The sequence below is a fragment of the Myotis myotis genome, unplaced genomic scaffold (assembly GCF_014108235.1).
Source record: "Myotis myotis isolate mMyoMyo1 unplaced genomic scaffold, mMyoMyo1.p scaffold_m19_p_1, whole genome shotgun sequence".
Classification (NCBI taxonomy): Eukaryota; Metazoa; Chordata; class Mammalia; order Chiroptera; family Vespertilionidae; genus Myotis; species Myotis myotis.
In genome coordinates this window covers 149,873,245-149,889,401 of record NW_023416313.1, presented here as the reverse complement: position 1 = coordinate 149,889,401, position 16,157 = coordinate 149,873,245, and the positions used below count along the sequence as shown (strand labels likewise).

Sequence of the window (16,157 nt, the reverse complement as noted above, 5' to 3'; positions counted from 1 at the left end):
CTCGGTTAAGATGGGATTCAGCACATTTGAAAAATGAGAGGTCCTCAGACCACAATACATGAGAATCCCTTAGGCCACTTGCTAAATGCCAATTCCTGGGCCCACAGTGGAGCTGCTGAAGCCAAAGCCTGGGGGTAAAACCCAAGCTCTTTAGGTGATAACTAAGTGCCTAAAGAGGTGCCTCTTTCCTGGACAGAAAGGCCCAAGGAGGAGGACAGGACATAGGCAGACAGACACAGTGTCCCTGTGCCTCAAGACACCTGTTTATTGGGGACACAACTCTGCGACAGGGATGACAGGAATCGTACCAAAAATAGCGACGTCTACAGGACCCCTGAAGGGGCTTAGAAGGGTACAGTGCCCCCCACCCCCACCCATTGTACAAAAATAAACTCTCATGCCTATGGACCAGCAAGGACTGGCAGAGCATCTCCTCAACAGGGGCACAATCCTCTCTGCCAGCCCTGGGAACCCATTCTTTGATCCTCACCCCTGCCACTTCTAAGGCACTGTGACTCCCCGGGGCTGGGTGCATACTGCCCACCCACCCCCCTATGCCCTCCATACCCTTTACCTCTGGTCCACCTGGGGCTGGGATATGGGTCCCACACTGCCCCCCTGCTGGCTGCTCTACCCAACTACCTCTAGTGCTCCCCCGCTCCTGCAGGGTAAGCTCACTAAACTAACAGCCCCTAAGAGGGCTTCCTACCGTTCTTGCCCCCCCAACCCCACCTCTCCGGATCTCAGCAGCCCGGGGCCCTCCTCCCCTTCCTGCAGAGGAGGACTGGGAGGGGTCTCTCCTGATGGTGCTCGGACATAGGGCAGCGACACATCAGCCTGGGGAAGCCGGCGGCCCCGAGCCCGGCGACTGTGGTGCACTTGCAGGTGCAAGGCCATGAGCTCGGGGGCTCCAGTGGCGAAGGGGCAAAAGAGGCAACGGTGGAGGGCACCCCCGGGCCCGGCCTCGCCTCCCGGCCCCGCCCGCAGGGACAGGTCCAGGGGTTCGGCCTCACCGCCTCGCCCATTGCGCAGGGTCCTCCCAGGACTGGCAGGCTTCCTACGGGACCCCGGCGCGGTGCTGCTGGAAGGCCGGGGGCTCGAGGTGCCCTCCACCCAAGTCGCAGGCTGCTGAGCCACCTTGGCTCCAGACGTCTGGGCTGAACCCCGCTGGGAAGGGGGCGGCTCCGGTGGTGGCCCTGGGCCAGCCCCGCTCCTCTGCTCCCGATGGTGGCGCTGCAGATGATACTTGAGCGAGCCAGACTGGGTGCCCGCGTAGTCGCAGTGCGGACACTTGTAGGGGCGCTCGCCTGCGGGAGGGGGTGCGATAGGGTCAGAGACGAGATCACTGCCCACCCCCACCCACCTTTCGTTCAACATACAGACCTCCTCTGGACCAGGAAAGAAACGCTGCCTCTCCCGCCCCCTCGGATTTACTAAAGAAGGGTCTCCCTGCGCCCGCATCTGGCCAGTCCGAAGGCTGGGCTGCCAAAAGCCATAGTCGGCCCTCTCACTTCTCTTCCTGCCCTCCAGGACCCTCCCACCCCGGAGGCTGCCCCCTCACCTGTGTGCACGCGCAAATGCACTTTGAGGTGATGCGCCGAGCGGAATGATTTTCCGCAGAAGGGACAATCTTTGCCGGTAGCCCCCCGGCTCCCTTCAGACCGGTTCCCTCCGACGATCAGCCCATTCTCTTCTGCAATACACACGTTAGGGGACATCAGAGGGGCCCATTGCCCTAACCCTATCGGAGCCATGCGCCCCAGACCCACCCTTCGTCCCCCTTAGGGTCTGAAACAGCACGTTGGGGGAAATGAGGGGTTGGATTTGCTGAGTGGAGCTGGTGCATTACGAGATCCTTTTTAAAAGGAGGGAAGTGGTGGCGTCAGAGTGGGACCAGATGCGGAAAACCCCAGAGACAGGAGACCCCTTACGTACCCTGCGCGGCAGCGGGCCTTGCCTGGGCCCCCGAAGCAGGTGCAGAGTGCCCTGGCCCCTCCCCTGGGCGTGGGTGCAGCGAGGCCAGAGGGCCCAGCGCCCTGTTTCGGGCCCAGGTCTCCTCCTCGGCCTCCACCACCTCCTCTTCTTCCTCAGGCTCCTCAGCGCGGTGCCGGCGAGCCCGAGCTGGGAGCGCAGAGGGCAAGGGGCGGAAGCCTCCGAAGCTGCGGCCAGCCCCAGACTCGGCGCCCTCGCCATTGGGCCGGGCTTCGCCAGCTCGCAGGCTCAGGTAGCCCAGGAGGCTTGCGGGCTCACGGCGCTCAGCCGGGGTGGGCGCTGGGGCCAAGAGGAGCGTGGGGCCCAGCGGCTCATAGGCCAGCAGGCCCAGGTCAGGAGGTTGGGGAGCCCGGGCAGGCCCAGAGCCAGGCCCCGGGGCACGCAGTGGGCCCAGCTTGCTGGCATGCACCTTCATGTGATTCTTAAGGAACCAGGGCTCCTTGAAGCAACGGCCACACACGGGACACGCATGATCAAAAGAGGCCTTGTGCTTGCGCATGTGGCCCTTGAGAAACCAGGACTGGGTGAAGCTCTGGCCACACACTTGACAACGGAACTCTGGAGGCGCCGGGGGCTCCTCAGGAGCAGCAGGGGCTGGGGTTGCCTCACGTTCGGGCTCCAGCTCCGGCTCCTGCTCCGGCTCCTGCTCGGGCTCAGGGACTGATCTGGGTTCAGGTTGGGGCGGAGGTTGAGGCTGCGGGGCAGCCGAGGCGGCCGCCAGAGGGCGCTCAGGAGCTCCGTGGGCCGTCAGGCTGTGGTGCAGCAGCTCCTCCTCCTGGCTGGAGCCGAAACTGCATAGGCCGCACTTCCAGGGCCTGTGCAGGATGTGCAGGTGGCGTTCCCGCTCCGCTGCGGTGCGAAACTTGCCTTTGCAGAAGGGGCAACGGAAGGTGGATGCTGATGGAGCCTGGGGCCGCACCAGGCTCTCAGTGGCAGGAGTGGCCTGCAGGCCCCCTGAGCTTCGGGCTCTTCCTAACCGGGCCTCGCGCAATAGCGCGCGTTCCTCCAACTCCAGCAACAGGCGTGCGGCGGGACTTCGCGGGCGCTCTGGCTGGTGCGTGCGCAGGTGCGAGCGCAACAGGGCCCGCTGGGCTGCACGGTGGCCGCAGTGTGGGCATTGGAAGGCCTGGGCGCCTGGGTGCGCCCGCAGGTGCAAAGCCAGGATAGAATTGAAGCGGAAGCGCTTTCCGCATACCGGGCAGGGAAAGCGCCTTTCGCCAGCGCGACTCTCAGACCAGCCCACCGCTCCCATTCCTGGAGACCCTGGTCCGTTGGAGTAGCGCTGCAGATCCAGTTCTCCGTCGAAGGCCGGCGGTGAGGGCGCTAAGTGGCCGCCCAGGGCGCGGGGACGTGAGCCCTGTGGAGAAGGATGTATATAGAGCAAAGGGTGGAGAAAGGAGAGCTGTGTGGGGTAAGGACGCGGAGACCCATAGAACCCAAGGGAGGGTGGACTGGGGCCTACACCAAGTACACCCGGCACCCTTCCCACTCAACTTAGGGAAACTGGAGGATGAATGGGAATTGGGCTGTTGCGGACACGGAGATAACTTATAATAAGGGCGGGTCAGAAGGTGAGAGAGGTAGGGAGGGGCGGGGAAGTATGGTTGTAGGTACTTGCAGGTTCAGGCCAGGCTTCACTCACCTCCATGGACCCCTTTCACATTCTTTGGTTCTGGGGAGTTCAGGGAAAAGGAGGAGGAAAAGCTGCTAGTGAAGGCAACAGGTGCTGAAGAGCTAAAGCAAAAGAGAGAGATGTGGAGGAAAAGATAAGTCCTGATTTTCAGCAGTAGAAATAGTCACTCCCAACTCAAGACTCTTAGCACCCTGTATTCCTGAAACCCTTCTCCCTCCTTGCATCCTGAGGCAGGAGGCGGCTGCTGTCTCCAGAACTTGTACTCCTTGATCTGCCAATGCCCAAGCTTCCTGAGAACAAACACGTTCTTCCCCCAAACACGTTCTAAATGCCTGGTCCAGAAGAACTACAACCACCACCACCATCACCATCACCACCACCACCCCCTGGTGGTGGGGAGACTATCACAGTATAGCCCTCTCTCCTTTAGATTGGGGTGTGCAGCTTGATGAGCAAATGGGGTGGGCTTGCCATGCTCCACAGTTATCCAAGTGGGAACAGTTGCTCTCAGATACCTAACTGACCAGCAAGCCAAACATCCTTCCAGACTCCACAGTCCTTCCTTTGCTCTTACCCTGTCTTTCTGTCTTTCCCCCTCATTCTCCCTCCCTCTGCCTGGATTCCTGATCCATTCATTTCCATTCATTACAGAGACTCATTCATGCATGGGAGAGAAACACCTCCCAGCAGCAGCAGTCTGGAGACAGACAGAGGGGGAGGGGCACGAAGGGGGAGAGAGCCAGAAGGAGAGGGAATGAAGAAAGAGTTGGGGGAGGAGTGGAAGTTAAGGGGCGCTGCTGGCCTGGGGAAGGGGCTAAAAACTGCAAATACCGGCTAGGATTCATTCCCGTGTTTCAAACCTTGGGACCTGCAGTTTGCTGGGGCATCTCAGCCCCTTTGTCCAGGGCTGTTCCGAAGCAGGCTTTTCTCCTCTCTGCAGGGGAGAGGCTCGCTCACACAAGAGGAGGATTACACTGGCTCTGAGCTCAAGAGGCTGGAGTGAGGGACGGGGGGCGGGGCTGGGCCATCTGCACAGATAGGGGCTCAGCACATGCTCTGAACAGAAAAGGGTTAAAATTCTACAGGCTAAAATTCCCTGGGCCTGGGATGTGCAGAGGTCCAGTTCTGAGGAAGAAGAGAGCTGAGAGGAAGAGGGCTGGGGGGGTGGGGGGGGTGGCGGGGGGGGGGGGAGCGGTCCGGGTGGGGGGGGGGCGGGGGGGTTGCTCCTGAACATAAGCTGCAGAGGAGGTTAGCATTAAGACACAGAAGCCATCCCAGAATAAAGATTCATGGAAATAGGCCTGGGAGGCTGACCAGAAGTCAGTCAGTATACCTTCCTGCTTGCATATATAATTTTATCTGGTCAAGGCTAGACAAATGTGGACTTAATCAATTTTTTTTTTTTGCCTGAAATAGAAAGAATATTTGATATATAAAGAACTTTTCTTACAATAGGCATGAAATGGGTTACTAAGCAAGAAAAAGACTCAAGCATTACTTTGCTTAAGGATCTTTAATGGAAGAAAATTGGGCCAGAAGTCAGCCCTGCTTATCAGCAAAGAAAAGCTCTGGAGGTCCAAGTTTCTTTAATTTTTGATATTTACTGGATGTGATAACACTCCATGAATGGGTCCTGGCAGCATGACTCAGTGGTTAGAACATTGGCCCATGAACTGAAGGATTCCAGGTTCGATTCTGATCAAGGGCACATATCTAGGTTGCAGGTTCCCCACCCCGGTTGGGGTGCATGCGGGAGGCAACCAATTGATGTGACTCTCTCACATCGATGTTTCTCTCTCTTTCTCCTCTCTTGTCCTCCCCACTCCCTTCCACTCTCTCTAAAATCAATGGAAGAACTATCCTTCAGTAAGATTAGCAACAAAAAAACAATCAACCAGTGAGTACATAAATGGGTGGAACAACAAATCCATGTTTCTAAAATCAATAAATAAAATTAAATAAAAAATGGCCCTAGCCGGTTTGGCTCAGTGTATAGAGTGTCAGCCAGCAGGTCAAAGGGTCCCAGGTTCGATTCCGGTCAAGGGCACAGACCTCGGTTGCAGGCTCCTCCCCAGCCCAGTCAGGATGTGTGCAGGAGGCAACCAATCAATGTTTCTCTCACATTGATATTCCTCTCTGTCTTTTCCTCTCTCTTTCACTCTCTCTGAAAATCAATGGAAAAATATTCTCAGATGAGAATTTTAAAAAATAAACAAATAATGAAAAGAAAAGATTATTTATAAAAAATTACTCCCTTGGCCAGCTAGGCTCAGTGGTAGAGCATTGACCTATGAACCAGGAGGTCATGGTTTGATTCCTGGTCAGGTTGCATGCCTGGGTTGTGGGCTTGATCCCCAGTGTGGGAGTGCAGAAGGCAGCCAATCAATAATTCTCTCTCATCATTGATGTTTCTATCTCTCTCTCCCTCTCCCTCTCCTGTCTTCTCTGAAGTCAATTTTATATATATATATATATATATATATATATATATATATATATATATATATATATATTATATTTTTTTTAAAAAAGACTCCATGAGCCAGCAGGTACCTGTTACATGTGGAATCTGGGTTAAGGGAATTTTATTAACAAGAGGTTAATTAAGAAAGTGTCCTTGTCCAAGGGTCACTAAACAATCTCCACCACACTTTTAATATTTGTATTTCTGTAGCTCCAAATTAGTGCATCCACCCTCATCTTCTGGATTCTGGAAAAAAAAAATCCCCTTTCTGGGACCAAGAGTGTAGCCAGGCTCACTGAGTAGTATCATGAAAAGTGTAGAATAAGACTGAAGGGTACAAGGCTATTGTGGGCCCAATCAGACCATTAAAAGTCATGCAACCTTCAGTAAATCACTTAACATCCCAGCTTACTCATCTGTAAAATAAGGGGATTGAACAAATTTATATAGGTGGTTCCTTCCTGCTAGAAAGTTTTGTAGTTCTGAGTCACAAGACTTCTGGACCCCAAGTGGAGTTAAAACAAATGGTCATCCCTTCAGTACCATGGAGAGTGCAGTGGGCTACCAGAGGAGCCACTGTGGCCACCTCATACCTAGCTAGAGCTATGAAGTGCTAGAGGGGCCACATTTGACATTTTAACACCACAATTAAAGCACTGAGAAAAGCTAGATTTTTAAAAATTCTTCCCTGGAAGCCATGGGGGGAGGGAGGGGAGAACAGCGGTACCAGAGGGTTTATTTTTGCCTTTTGGATGACACTGAAAATAGATATAACAAAATAGATGTAACTAGAAGAATTTTAATTAGCTATAAGGAGTGTCCTGACAGTTACAGTTTGTACATCCTGGAATGAGTGAGTGAGGCATCGTATTTGGGTCCATCACATTCTGTTGCTCTCCTGGGGATTCCCGGAACATCCTGGTGTACAGCCAATCTGGTATATTCAGAGGAAGCAGATGGTGGGGGAGGAGGGGGAAGGCTGGGAATACTGCATGGTCATAGCTGACTAACCTATGGGCACATACTCTGATTCTGAGAAGATTCTAGGGCCCCTGAAACTGCCTGTAGAATAGTAAGCAAAATATTTCAGGGGAAGTTGACCTCATATCTGAGGCAAGTAGAGTTGGAATAGGGCAAAGCTTTCTCCCCCACCCCACCCTACCTCCAAAAAAACCACTGCTTTGTACATAGCAGTTTCTAGGATAGAAATACGGTCATATACAAGAAGACCCATACTGAAACTATATTCCTGAGCAGGGAGACTTTCTCCAAAGGGTGGCCTCAAATCAATAAACCCACTGAGAGACCCTGTAGGCACAATCAAGATCTGACTCACCTCCACACCAAACCAGGTCCCAGGCACCTAATCCGATGAGTTTTCCTCAATAGGAGAAAACAGTGACAGGGCCCAAGATTCTATGAACTGGCTTAGAACCCAGGTCATGCACATATTGCTTGTGGGCAATCATCAACAGTTTTCTATAGTCAGGCCCTAACCACCATCCGGGAGACTTGGCCAGACAGTAGCACTGACCTACTTTCCTCCCACACTGGGAATCAGGGGTTATCTTGCCCTTATTTGGGTTCTATAGGGATGCAAGGCCAGGGATAGGGATCAGAAAACTTCCCAAAGCAACAGGCCAATTACTTTTATGTTCGAGGAGAGCTGGTGGAGAAGGGGGTGTGGACCACCAAACCTCACCGAGTAGGAAAGGATGAAAGGTTTGGTGAGAAGATTCTTGGAAACAACAGGGACGGGTACATAGAAACGTCTGCTGGCTGGAGAACCATGATATTTGTCCCTCAAGCCTTGTGGTTCAAAAGTTTGTAGGGTCAAAGTGTAAGGGGCATGAGGTATAGCTGTGGCTAGGCATCTCTCACTGATAATTTCTAATACTTGATGTCTTTCCCTCGATGGGGATTCCTACACCTCCACACGCCCTCTAACAATTATTAACACTGCATTAGACAGGGATAAAGAAAAGGAATTTCCTAGAGGGTCTACAGTCAAGACCACCTTTATCAAACATCCCAGTAGTTCTTTTTATGGTCTCCTCTCCACAGCCCTCTGAACATCACTGCTCAGGTAGCGCCTCCAAACTGACCCCAGACCACAGCTTGCCCACCTTTTACATTGAGGGTACACTCTCCTGAGTTGGGGGCATGGAATCTCAGTCATGAACTCCAAAAATGGAGCAGGAGGCAAGAGGAAGGTACACCTGCTCCCCTACTGCCACCCCACGACGGCGAGTCTTACTCCACAGGCATGTCCCAACCTGACCCCTCTTCTGAAAGTTCTAGATTTGTGGGAGGGGGCATAGAGCAAGCCCTAAGTTCCCTTAACTGGAACTGACCCTAAAAGGTCAGAGTCTTAGCAGCCATATGGGCCCCAGTCCTGGGATGAGGGGGTGGGGGAGGGCAGGAGAGCCTCTGGGAAAATCCACCTCCCACAAGTAGGTTGGCAAGTAGGGCAGGACCTGTGATCCTGCACAAGAGGTCCTTTGAGCGGCACCCCAGACCCCTCCCCGGGAAGATAAGCCAGAAGGATGATGGGGGGCAGGGTTGGAAGCCTGGAAGGCCAGGGCTCAGCTACCCAGGCCGGGAGAACAAAAGCGGAGTTGCAGCCGCCTCTGCTGCTGCCGGCGGCCGAGCTCTTTGTGACACTTTGTTTGGGACGCAGAGAGGGAAGCACCCCCCATCCTCTCCCCTCCCCCACCCCTGCTCCCAGAGAGTTTGGGTCCCTTCTCCCTCCTCCATCAGCCCTACCTGGGGAGGGGTGGGGGGGCGGCCATCCACTCAGGCTCCCGGCTGTGCAGCCCTGCACCCCAGGCCCCTCGCGCCCTGCCTTCGGGCCCCTACAAAGACGGCTGTCCCCGTCCCCCCCCCCCCCGCCCCCGCTGGCCTTTCCCCTTTGGTGCCCCCTTTCCCGGCTTCCCCACCTGGCCCCCCTCCCTCGAGACCCCCCTGGCTCTCCAGGCTTCTGAGGCCGCAGCCCCCCCTCCCGCCCCCCCAGGAGCTCTGGGCGAAGTTTGCTTGGGGTCGAGCCGGCGCCCCTCCCCCGCCCCCGCCCCCTGCACCTGCTCCGAGCCCGGCGCGCGGAGTGGGGGGCCCCCCCTCCGGGAGGGGGGAGGGGGCCGGGGGCGGGGGCCGGGTGGCGGAGGGGGGGCCGGGAGTGGGGGGAGCGGCTACTCACGAGCCCCGAGCGGGCGGCGGCGGAGCGGGCGGCGGCGGCGGCGGCGGCGGGCGGCGGGCCGGCGGCGCGGGCGTCAGCGTTACGTGGGGCCGGGGGAGATGCGCCGGGCCCCGGCCCCCCCGCCCCCGGCCCGGCCCCCGCCCCCTCCCCGGTCCCCCGCCCCCGGCCCTGGCCCGCATTGTGTGCGGCGGGAGGCGGCCCGGCCATTAGCATGCGGGGGGCGGCGCGGCGCGCTGGGAGCGGGAGCGGGCTCCGGCTCCGGGGACTGGGCGCTGGGCACCCCGGGAGCCGCGCGGGGCGGCCGCCAGGGGCGGGGTGCGGGCCGTGCGGGGACGGGGGGCGCTGTCGGAGGGAGGGGGTGGGGCGCGGACGGTTTCTGCCGGAGACCGGGAGAGATTCGGAAAGGTCATCCCGTCCTTCCCCCAGCCTCCGAGCCGCGCCGCCCCTCCCACCCCAAACCCGGACATACCAGGGAAGGAGTTGGCGCGGCCGCCTTTTCTGCCCCGACATGCACAGACTCGGGAAGTTCTTCCTGGGGTTTTATCTCAAAGCCTCTCCCTTCAATTTGTGTCTCTTTTTGGGGAGGAGGAGGGGCGATGATAGAGATAGCTCATGTCTGCCGTGTAAGAAACATTATTTAAAGTTACTCCTCGGTCCTTTCTGTTCTTGATAAACAATTCCGGCACCTTCCTCTCGAATTCTGTTTTCCATTCCTGAAGTCACTTTACTGGCTCTTCAATACAACAAATATGTACCGAGTGCTTACGGAGTACCCGGCCCTCTGCTCGGCGCGGTGGGGGATGAACGGATGAGGGGGTGTAGCGCCGTCCCTGTAGGAGATGACAATCTGGACAGGGGCTATATGTTTTTAAGTAGTGTAGTCAGATCTAATCAGTAATTACTGAATACCTGTTCACATATTTAACAGTATATAATCCTTACCATTACACTCTGAAATGTTAGGTCGCATTTATAGGTAAGGACAACGAGGCTAAAGAGTCTCCTTCCCCTGGCCTGCCAGCTCAGGGAGCCTCAGTGCAAGCCCAGCACCTCACATTCTGTCAGACCATCCACCGCTACCAAACAAAGTTAATACACAGCAGTTCTCAGCCATTTTAAGTGTGATTCCCACTCCCCAGGAAAGAAGAGTGGGCACAGTGCTCCAATGAGCATAGGCTCGGCACTGAGCAGGGCATAAGCGGCTCACAAAGAAGGCCGCTTTCCTCACAGAACCCAGCCTCCCGGTACTAACTCCCAAGGGTCTTCTGGCTCAGTCTTCTTTCATCATCAATAATAATAATGATAATAGCCACTAGCATTTATTGAGCACTTATGTGCAAGGTGTTGGGCCGAGCTGGTTTATATACATTTTCTCCTAATACTCAAAGGAACCCTGTGGTATTATTAACTTCCCTTTATAGGTAAGCAAACAAAAGATTAAGTAACTTGCACAAGGTCAGCCAGGTAGATCTGGAATTTGAACATAGGTCTAGTTGCCTCCAAACCTCAGGCTCTGCATCAAGATGGATCTTTCCTATTTTTGATCTCTAAATATATATTTGGGCCCCGCTGATTCCGCTTCCTATTGTAGAAATAAATATCCCCAGCTTAGCTTCTGAATAAGCCCTTTAGTATATGGGCATCAGGCACCACAGTATGACCTCATCAGCGCCACTAATGGTTACTAAGCACCCACCATGAGTCAACAACCCTTCACAGTCATATTATTAGCCCCCGTTTTATAACTCAGTTTGAACAAACAGTGGTTCAAATAGGTAGAATAATGTATTCAAGGTCACACAGCTAGGAAAGTGGCAGAGCTGAGATTTTAGTCCAGGTCAGCCTGGCTGCAGGGCTGCAAGGCAACTTGTATCTGTCAAAAATATTAATTGTTGCAATAGCATCCTTCGCAAGACTGACCATTTGGGGACTCTCTTCTATACATGTCTAACTGCCCGTTATCACTGAGCTAAAAACAATCCCCACTATAATAGGGCACCCCATCCTCTTTGTCAGTGTCCCATCCAGAGAAAATCCTTCAAAAAAGGAAGGAGAGAGGAGAAACCATTCAGAAAGTGACAGATAGGAAGCCAAGGGAATTAAAACTTGCCCGGTTTGGGGACAAAGCTGCAAGTGGTAATGACATGGGAACAATCCAGACAGTAATGTGGGATTTCCCTAGGGAACAGCAAGTTATTTGAGGAGGAAGAAAAGAAAAAGAAAAAGGAGAAAGATTAGATGGAAATGGGGGCGGGGGGCAGAATTAGGGCCCAGGGTGGTAGCATCCATGGGTGAGTGATCAGAAGAGGAACCCAGGATGGGCAGAGATGGAGGCAACAGGAAACAGGAACAAAGCAAGGCAGAGCTGGGCATCTCGTGGACCGAACAGCAGCTGATATCTACCTACGGCCACTTCCTGGATCCTTAGGCCCTCTTAGGGACCTTTGCCCCACCACACCTCAACCCTGACAGCCTGTCTCAGCCAAGACAAGTCTGTTGTCAGCTCTGAGCCACCAGGCCCCACCAGGAGCTCCAAGCCCAGCTGGGTCCCTTGGAGTAGCTGCTTCAGAGTAGGTAGGTGAGAGGTCCTGAGCCTCAACTCCCTGGATATTAGAAGCATGCGGAGGGGCAGCTGAAATAGAGGCTCCTGCATGACCTGTCTCCTGCCTTTTTCCCAGGAAAAAAATACCAAGCTCAGCAATCAAGGGAGCCATGGGGGACAGAGCTGGTCAGCAAGAGCAAGAGAGACCCAGCCCTCGTCTGGAAAAGCTACAGCACTGGGCAAGGCACAGGCAAAGTGGGCACCTCTTGGTGCTGGCGGTGAGGCCAGGATGCCCTACCCCAAGCTTCAGCATATCCACTTGTACCCCAATTCAATTCCCTCTATGTTTTGTGAACACTTACCATGTGTTTGAAAACGTTAGACTCTGAGAGGGAGGAGGGTGGGGGGAGCATAGAATAAATAAGGCAAAACCCTTAATCTATGAGCAGCTTCCATCATGTGGGGAAAGCACACAGGTAAGTAACTAAACTGACATCAGGCGGAACAGATTAAATGATATCCCCTTCCTTCACTGCCCTTGGTTGGCTACTTCCCACCACCAGGCATTCCGGCCAATTGCAGGGGGTGGGAGGAGGGAGGGGGTCCCTGACAGTTCCCTTGCGTCTGGCCTCCAGGTGAGCCAACTATGGCTAGCAGTGGCTGTGGTGCCCTTGGCTGTCTCAGTTGCCTGCCTGAACTCTGCTTGTCACATGGCCACAGCACTGCCGCTTGGACCTGGAGCATTGGTAAGATCCACCACAACAGAGGACGGAAGAAAGATCCTGAGGGCCCTTCACTAATAGGACCAGAGCTCAACACTTGCCTTTCTCACCATTCAGGGTCTCCTCACTGGGATTGTTACCCTTGAGCTGCGCAGAGCACCCCGCCTTTGGAAGGTGAGAGGGGAAGTGAATGCAGTACTATTCTTTGACCACCCAAAACACACACACACACACACACACCACCCCTCAACCTAGAAAGTGGCTCTCCAAGCTAATCCTGTCAGCTCTCTGCCTGACAGTCCTAAAAGACTAAGGCAAAAAGCAAAAAACATGGAGGGCTGAGGGCCCTGTTAGAATAAAAGCTGAGTTCTGTTTTCGGGTAGGTGCAATTTGGGCTTGGGGTTGCAACGAGTCCCCTTAGGCCAGGCAGGGCTGAACTGGTTCACCGGCAGGTGCGCGCCATGATGATATTCAACACCGTCAATCTGATCTTTGGCTTCATTGTGGTGGTGGTTGAGGTGATGAAGACAGCCTTGGGGCCTGCAGCACCTGCCTCCTCCATGGTACCGGTGAGTAAAGGAGAAGATGGGAAGACGAGGAGGCAAAAGGAGCCGGAGAGGGATAAGGGCAGGGGCAAACATGTTGGTTCCCCTGTAGCATCTTCAGCCTGTCTACCTGCAGCTGGAAGGCTTGTTGGTGCTGGAGCTCAGTGCTGAGGCGCTCACCCTAGGAGGAGTGCTGGTCTCAGCGTATTCCCTACTCCTGCTAAACCAGAGGAAGCCAGGATGCTGCAGGAGACAGAGTCGGCACTACCAGGAACTGCAGGAGGTACTGACGCCAGGGAGGAAAGTATGGAGCAGCTACCTAGGAGCTCATTTTTTTCCAATGGCTATTTTGGCCAGTGGCACTTAAAGGAAAACAATGGGGCAGGGAGGAAAGGAGGGGTCCTAGACTCATGCTAATTGGTTTTCTGACTGGACATACCTCCCTTAGTGGTGGGTAAGAGGGAATTGGATGTCTAAATGGTTGGACCCAGAAATGTGGGAGAGCATTAGAAAGCTGCCTAAATATTAGAAGGGCTATAGGAACACAAGAGAAAAAAAAATGAGAGAGGAGGAGGAAGTTGCTTTTGTCGAGGATTCCTCCTTTCTCACCCCTCACACTTCTGTCTGGTTTTCAGGGTCTCTCTGAGTTGGAGGAAGTTACTGATTTGGAGAACGGTCCCGCGGTGGCTAGCACAGCAAACCGAACAACTGAATGAGGCGGCAAGGGAAGCAGACAAGCGCTGCTCTCCTACCCTGCGGGAGCGTTCTCCGGACCCTACTGCACCCCACCAAACTCAGAAAACAGATGGAGGCCCTGGAGACCTGCATGCAATCCAGTGGGAATACCTTCAATTTCCACTCAGACTAGCCCCCTTTCTCGTCTAGGGGAAGCTATACCTAGACCAGATTCTTCCCTCACCCCATTGCCCTGAAAAGCTGCCCCCCAGCAGGACATCCTTAGGTTAACGTTCAGCTTCCCCCCTTCCATCCTTACCCACCCCCGTCCCATATAGCTTCAAATCTTCCTCATCTCACTATGTCCCTTCTTTCCACCTTTCATAATCCCATCCACTCCAAGCCCAGGTTCCCATACGCGGCGATTCTCTGATATCAGTTCTTGGGCGCTTTAGTTCTCCCCCACCGACTGGTTCCGTACTCCAGCGGAGACTACAAGTCCCATGATGCCCCGTACCCCCGCGGCCTGCTGGGAAATAAAGAGCCTTTTCTCCGCGGTGAGGGCGCTGTGCATCTGCTGAGTGACGTGAGGAGCAGAAAGTCCGGGCCTAGCCGACTTTCCTCGGACGCGACCACTGGCCCGGCGTTCAGGGAGGAGCCAGGCGGGTTATTCCGAAAGGGGGCGCCGCTACCCCAACCAGGGCAACTGAGAGCTGACTGTGGCCCCATGATCCTCTCTCTGGCAGCTTCGGAAACCCGCAGGCGGTGGGGGATGGCCCTCGGCAAAGCTGGGGTTCCCCAAATGCTGTCATCGCGCCCCCTCTGACGGTGCCCAAGTCTAAAGTCCTGAGACTTGGAGCGCGCGCGAGAAGGGGGTTGGAGATGATGAGTCAGAAGCTCAGGGCCCTGCACGCCGCCCTCCCCCGAAGTCTGGCCGCCTGAGAAGGTCCGGCTCCCAGGGCAGACAGGTGGACGGGGCAGGAAGAGGGAGGGGCGCGGCGGCTCGACCTGAGACTTTCCCGCCTCTGCGAGCACGCGGTGGAAGGAGCCCGCTGCCGCCACCCCTTCTCGCCCGGGCGGGAGTGGGAATGCGCAGGCGCAGCCTCTCGCGGCCCCGCCGACCTTTGATCCCGGCGGCCGTCTGGTGGCCGGAGCTCGTGTTGCGCGCAACCCCCACCGTTTGTGAACTTTGCAAGTGTGCAAAGATGACAAGCACAAGTGGGCTTGAGAAAAGCCCAGAAAAACCGGTAGCGGCCCCGGAGTCCTAACCAGGGCAGCTTATGAGCCCGACTAGAAATTGCCCAGAGCTGGAGGACTTAAAAGAACTCACCCCACATTCACATAGTGCCCGGGATGGGTGTGCGCCGCACACTCATTTTTGCTCCCACTTGAGAAGGCTTCTTTCCCTCGGAGAATGCTGCTTCTCCGAAGTTGGCCAAGCCCAGGCACCAGCGAGGAAAGAGCGCAGCCTGGCTGCCTTGCCCTAACATTGCAGCGGTGCCAGCGGCAACTCCTTTCTGTTGGTGACACCTTGGGAGTGGTAATAGGCGCCCTATGACAAGGTTATGTGCGTGCTAGTGGGTGGGGATAGTTCTGGGATTAGGTTTTGGAACGGAAAAAAGATCCGGGCCGCTCTCTTCTCTTCCCAGTCCAACTGCCAGAATAATGGCAAGCTCATGTGGGAAGGATTCAGAAAATAATTTTCTTCCAAGTTAGAAGGTGGCGGTGGATGAGGAAAGTAGGGGTGTAAAAAAAAAAATCAACAATTGATTCTGTCTTCCAGATAGGAACTACAAATTTTAGTGACATGATCAGGTCTAGGAATTGCATTGTAGTTCTTGAAAAAGTTCAGCGACCATGCAAATGAGTCCTTGTATCAGTCAGGTTGGGCTATGCCGTGGCAGCAGTTCCAAAATCGCAATGGCTTAAAACCACAGAGGTTTATCTCTCACACTACATGTCTAGCGTAGTAGGCAGTCGCCTCTGCTCATTATAAGTTACTCAGGTACCCAAGCAGATGGACTTCCACCACTTCGAGATCCTGCCATGTCACTATGAAGCTTAGAGCACCCCCACACCCCTTCTCGGGGCATGAAGAATTGTTCATGAGCTCTTAAATGCTTCTGCCTCAGAGGGACAAATACCACTTCCACTCGAACTTGACTGGCCAAAGCCAGTCATATAGCCACACCCAACTTCAAGACAGCTAGACGGGCAGGCTTTTCATATTCCTGTAAGGAGAAGGGAAGCAGAAATAGTCATTAAAAAAGAAAAGTTAAACATTTGCAGTGATACTTGAACAGCTTAGTAGTTGGAACTCATCTATTCTAGCAGTTACGTCCGTATCTACTTCTTTGGCTTTGTTGCATGAATCACTAAATGAAGTTCTTG

General features: G+C 54.6%; 2 protein-coding genes across 6 annotated transcripts; one reads left to right on the top strand and one right to left on the bottom strand.

Annotated features, from left to right (window-relative positions):
• Nucleotides 1–241: 241 nt before the first annotated feature.
• ZNF219 (zinc finger protein 219) lies at nt 242–15,265 on the bottom strand. Of its 5 annotated transcripts, XM_036295601.1 has the most exons (6): nt 9,283–9,393; nt 7,426–7,470; nt 3,635–3,726; nt 1,936–3,349; nt 1,562–1,693; nt 242–1,307 (listed from the first exon to the last, which is right to left on the bottom strand). In XM_036295601.1, the coding sequence occupies exons 3-6, from the start codon at nt 3,638–3,640 to the stop codon at nt 706–708; spliced, it is 2,154 nt and encodes a 717-aa protein (XP_036151494.1). In that variant the 5' UTR covers nt 3,641–3,726; nt 7,426–7,470; nt 9,283–9,393; the 3' UTR covers nt 242–705. The 5 variants fall into 5 exon arrangements, with proteins under 5 accessions (XP_036151494.1, XP_036151468.1, XP_036151486.1 ...); XM_036295575.1 differs by lacking the exons at nt 7,426–7,470; nt 9,283–9,393 and adding an exon at nt 15,097–15,265; XM_036295593.1 differs by lacking the exon at nt 7,426–7,470 and having other exon boundaries at nt 9,283–9,428.
• Nucleotides 9,661–15,525, top strand: TMEM253 (transmembrane protein 253). Its single transcript, XM_036295625.1, has 7 exons — nt 9,661–11,856; nt 11,961–12,102; nt 12,460–12,570; nt 12,664–12,720; nt 12,999–13,115; nt 13,228–13,374; nt 13,727–15,525. The coding sequence occupies exons 2-7, from the start codon at nt 11,995–11,997 to the stop codon at nt 13,805–13,807; spliced, it is 621 nt and encodes a 206-aa protein (XP_036151518.1). The 5' UTR covers nt 9,661–11,856; nt 11,961–11,994; the 3' UTR covers nt 13,808–15,525.
• The last annotated feature ends 632 nt before the right edge of the window (nt 15,526–16,157 follow it).

What these genes read in the sequence shown, in the direction of transcription:
- TMEM253 (XM_036295625.1), top strand. Translation starts at nt 11,995, where the DNA reads ATGGGGGACAGAGCTGGTCAGCAAGAGCAAGAGAGACCCAGCCCTCGT. An exon ending in GGCACCTCTTGGTGCTGGCG is followed by an intron (nt 12,103 to 12,459) that starts GTGAGGCCAGGA and finishes TCTGGCCTCCAG; the next exon opens with GTGAGCCAACTATGGCTAGC. An exon ending in CTGCCTCCTCCATGGTACCG is followed by an intron (nt 13,116 to 13,227) that starts GTGAGTAAAGGA and finishes GTCTACCTGCAG; the next exon opens with CTGGAAGGCTTGTTGGTGCT.
- ZNF219 (XM_036295575.1), bottom strand. An exon ending in AAGGCCCGCTGCCGCGCAGG is followed by an intron (nt 1,694 to 1,935) that starts GTACGTAAGGGG and finishes TGTGTATTGCAG; the next exon opens with AAGAGAATGGGCTGATCGTC. An exon ending in GCATTTGCGCGTGCACACAG is followed by an intron (nt 1,308 to 1,561) that starts GTGAGGGGGCAG and finishes CCCCTCCCGCAG; the next exon opens with GCGAGCGCCCCTACAAGTGT.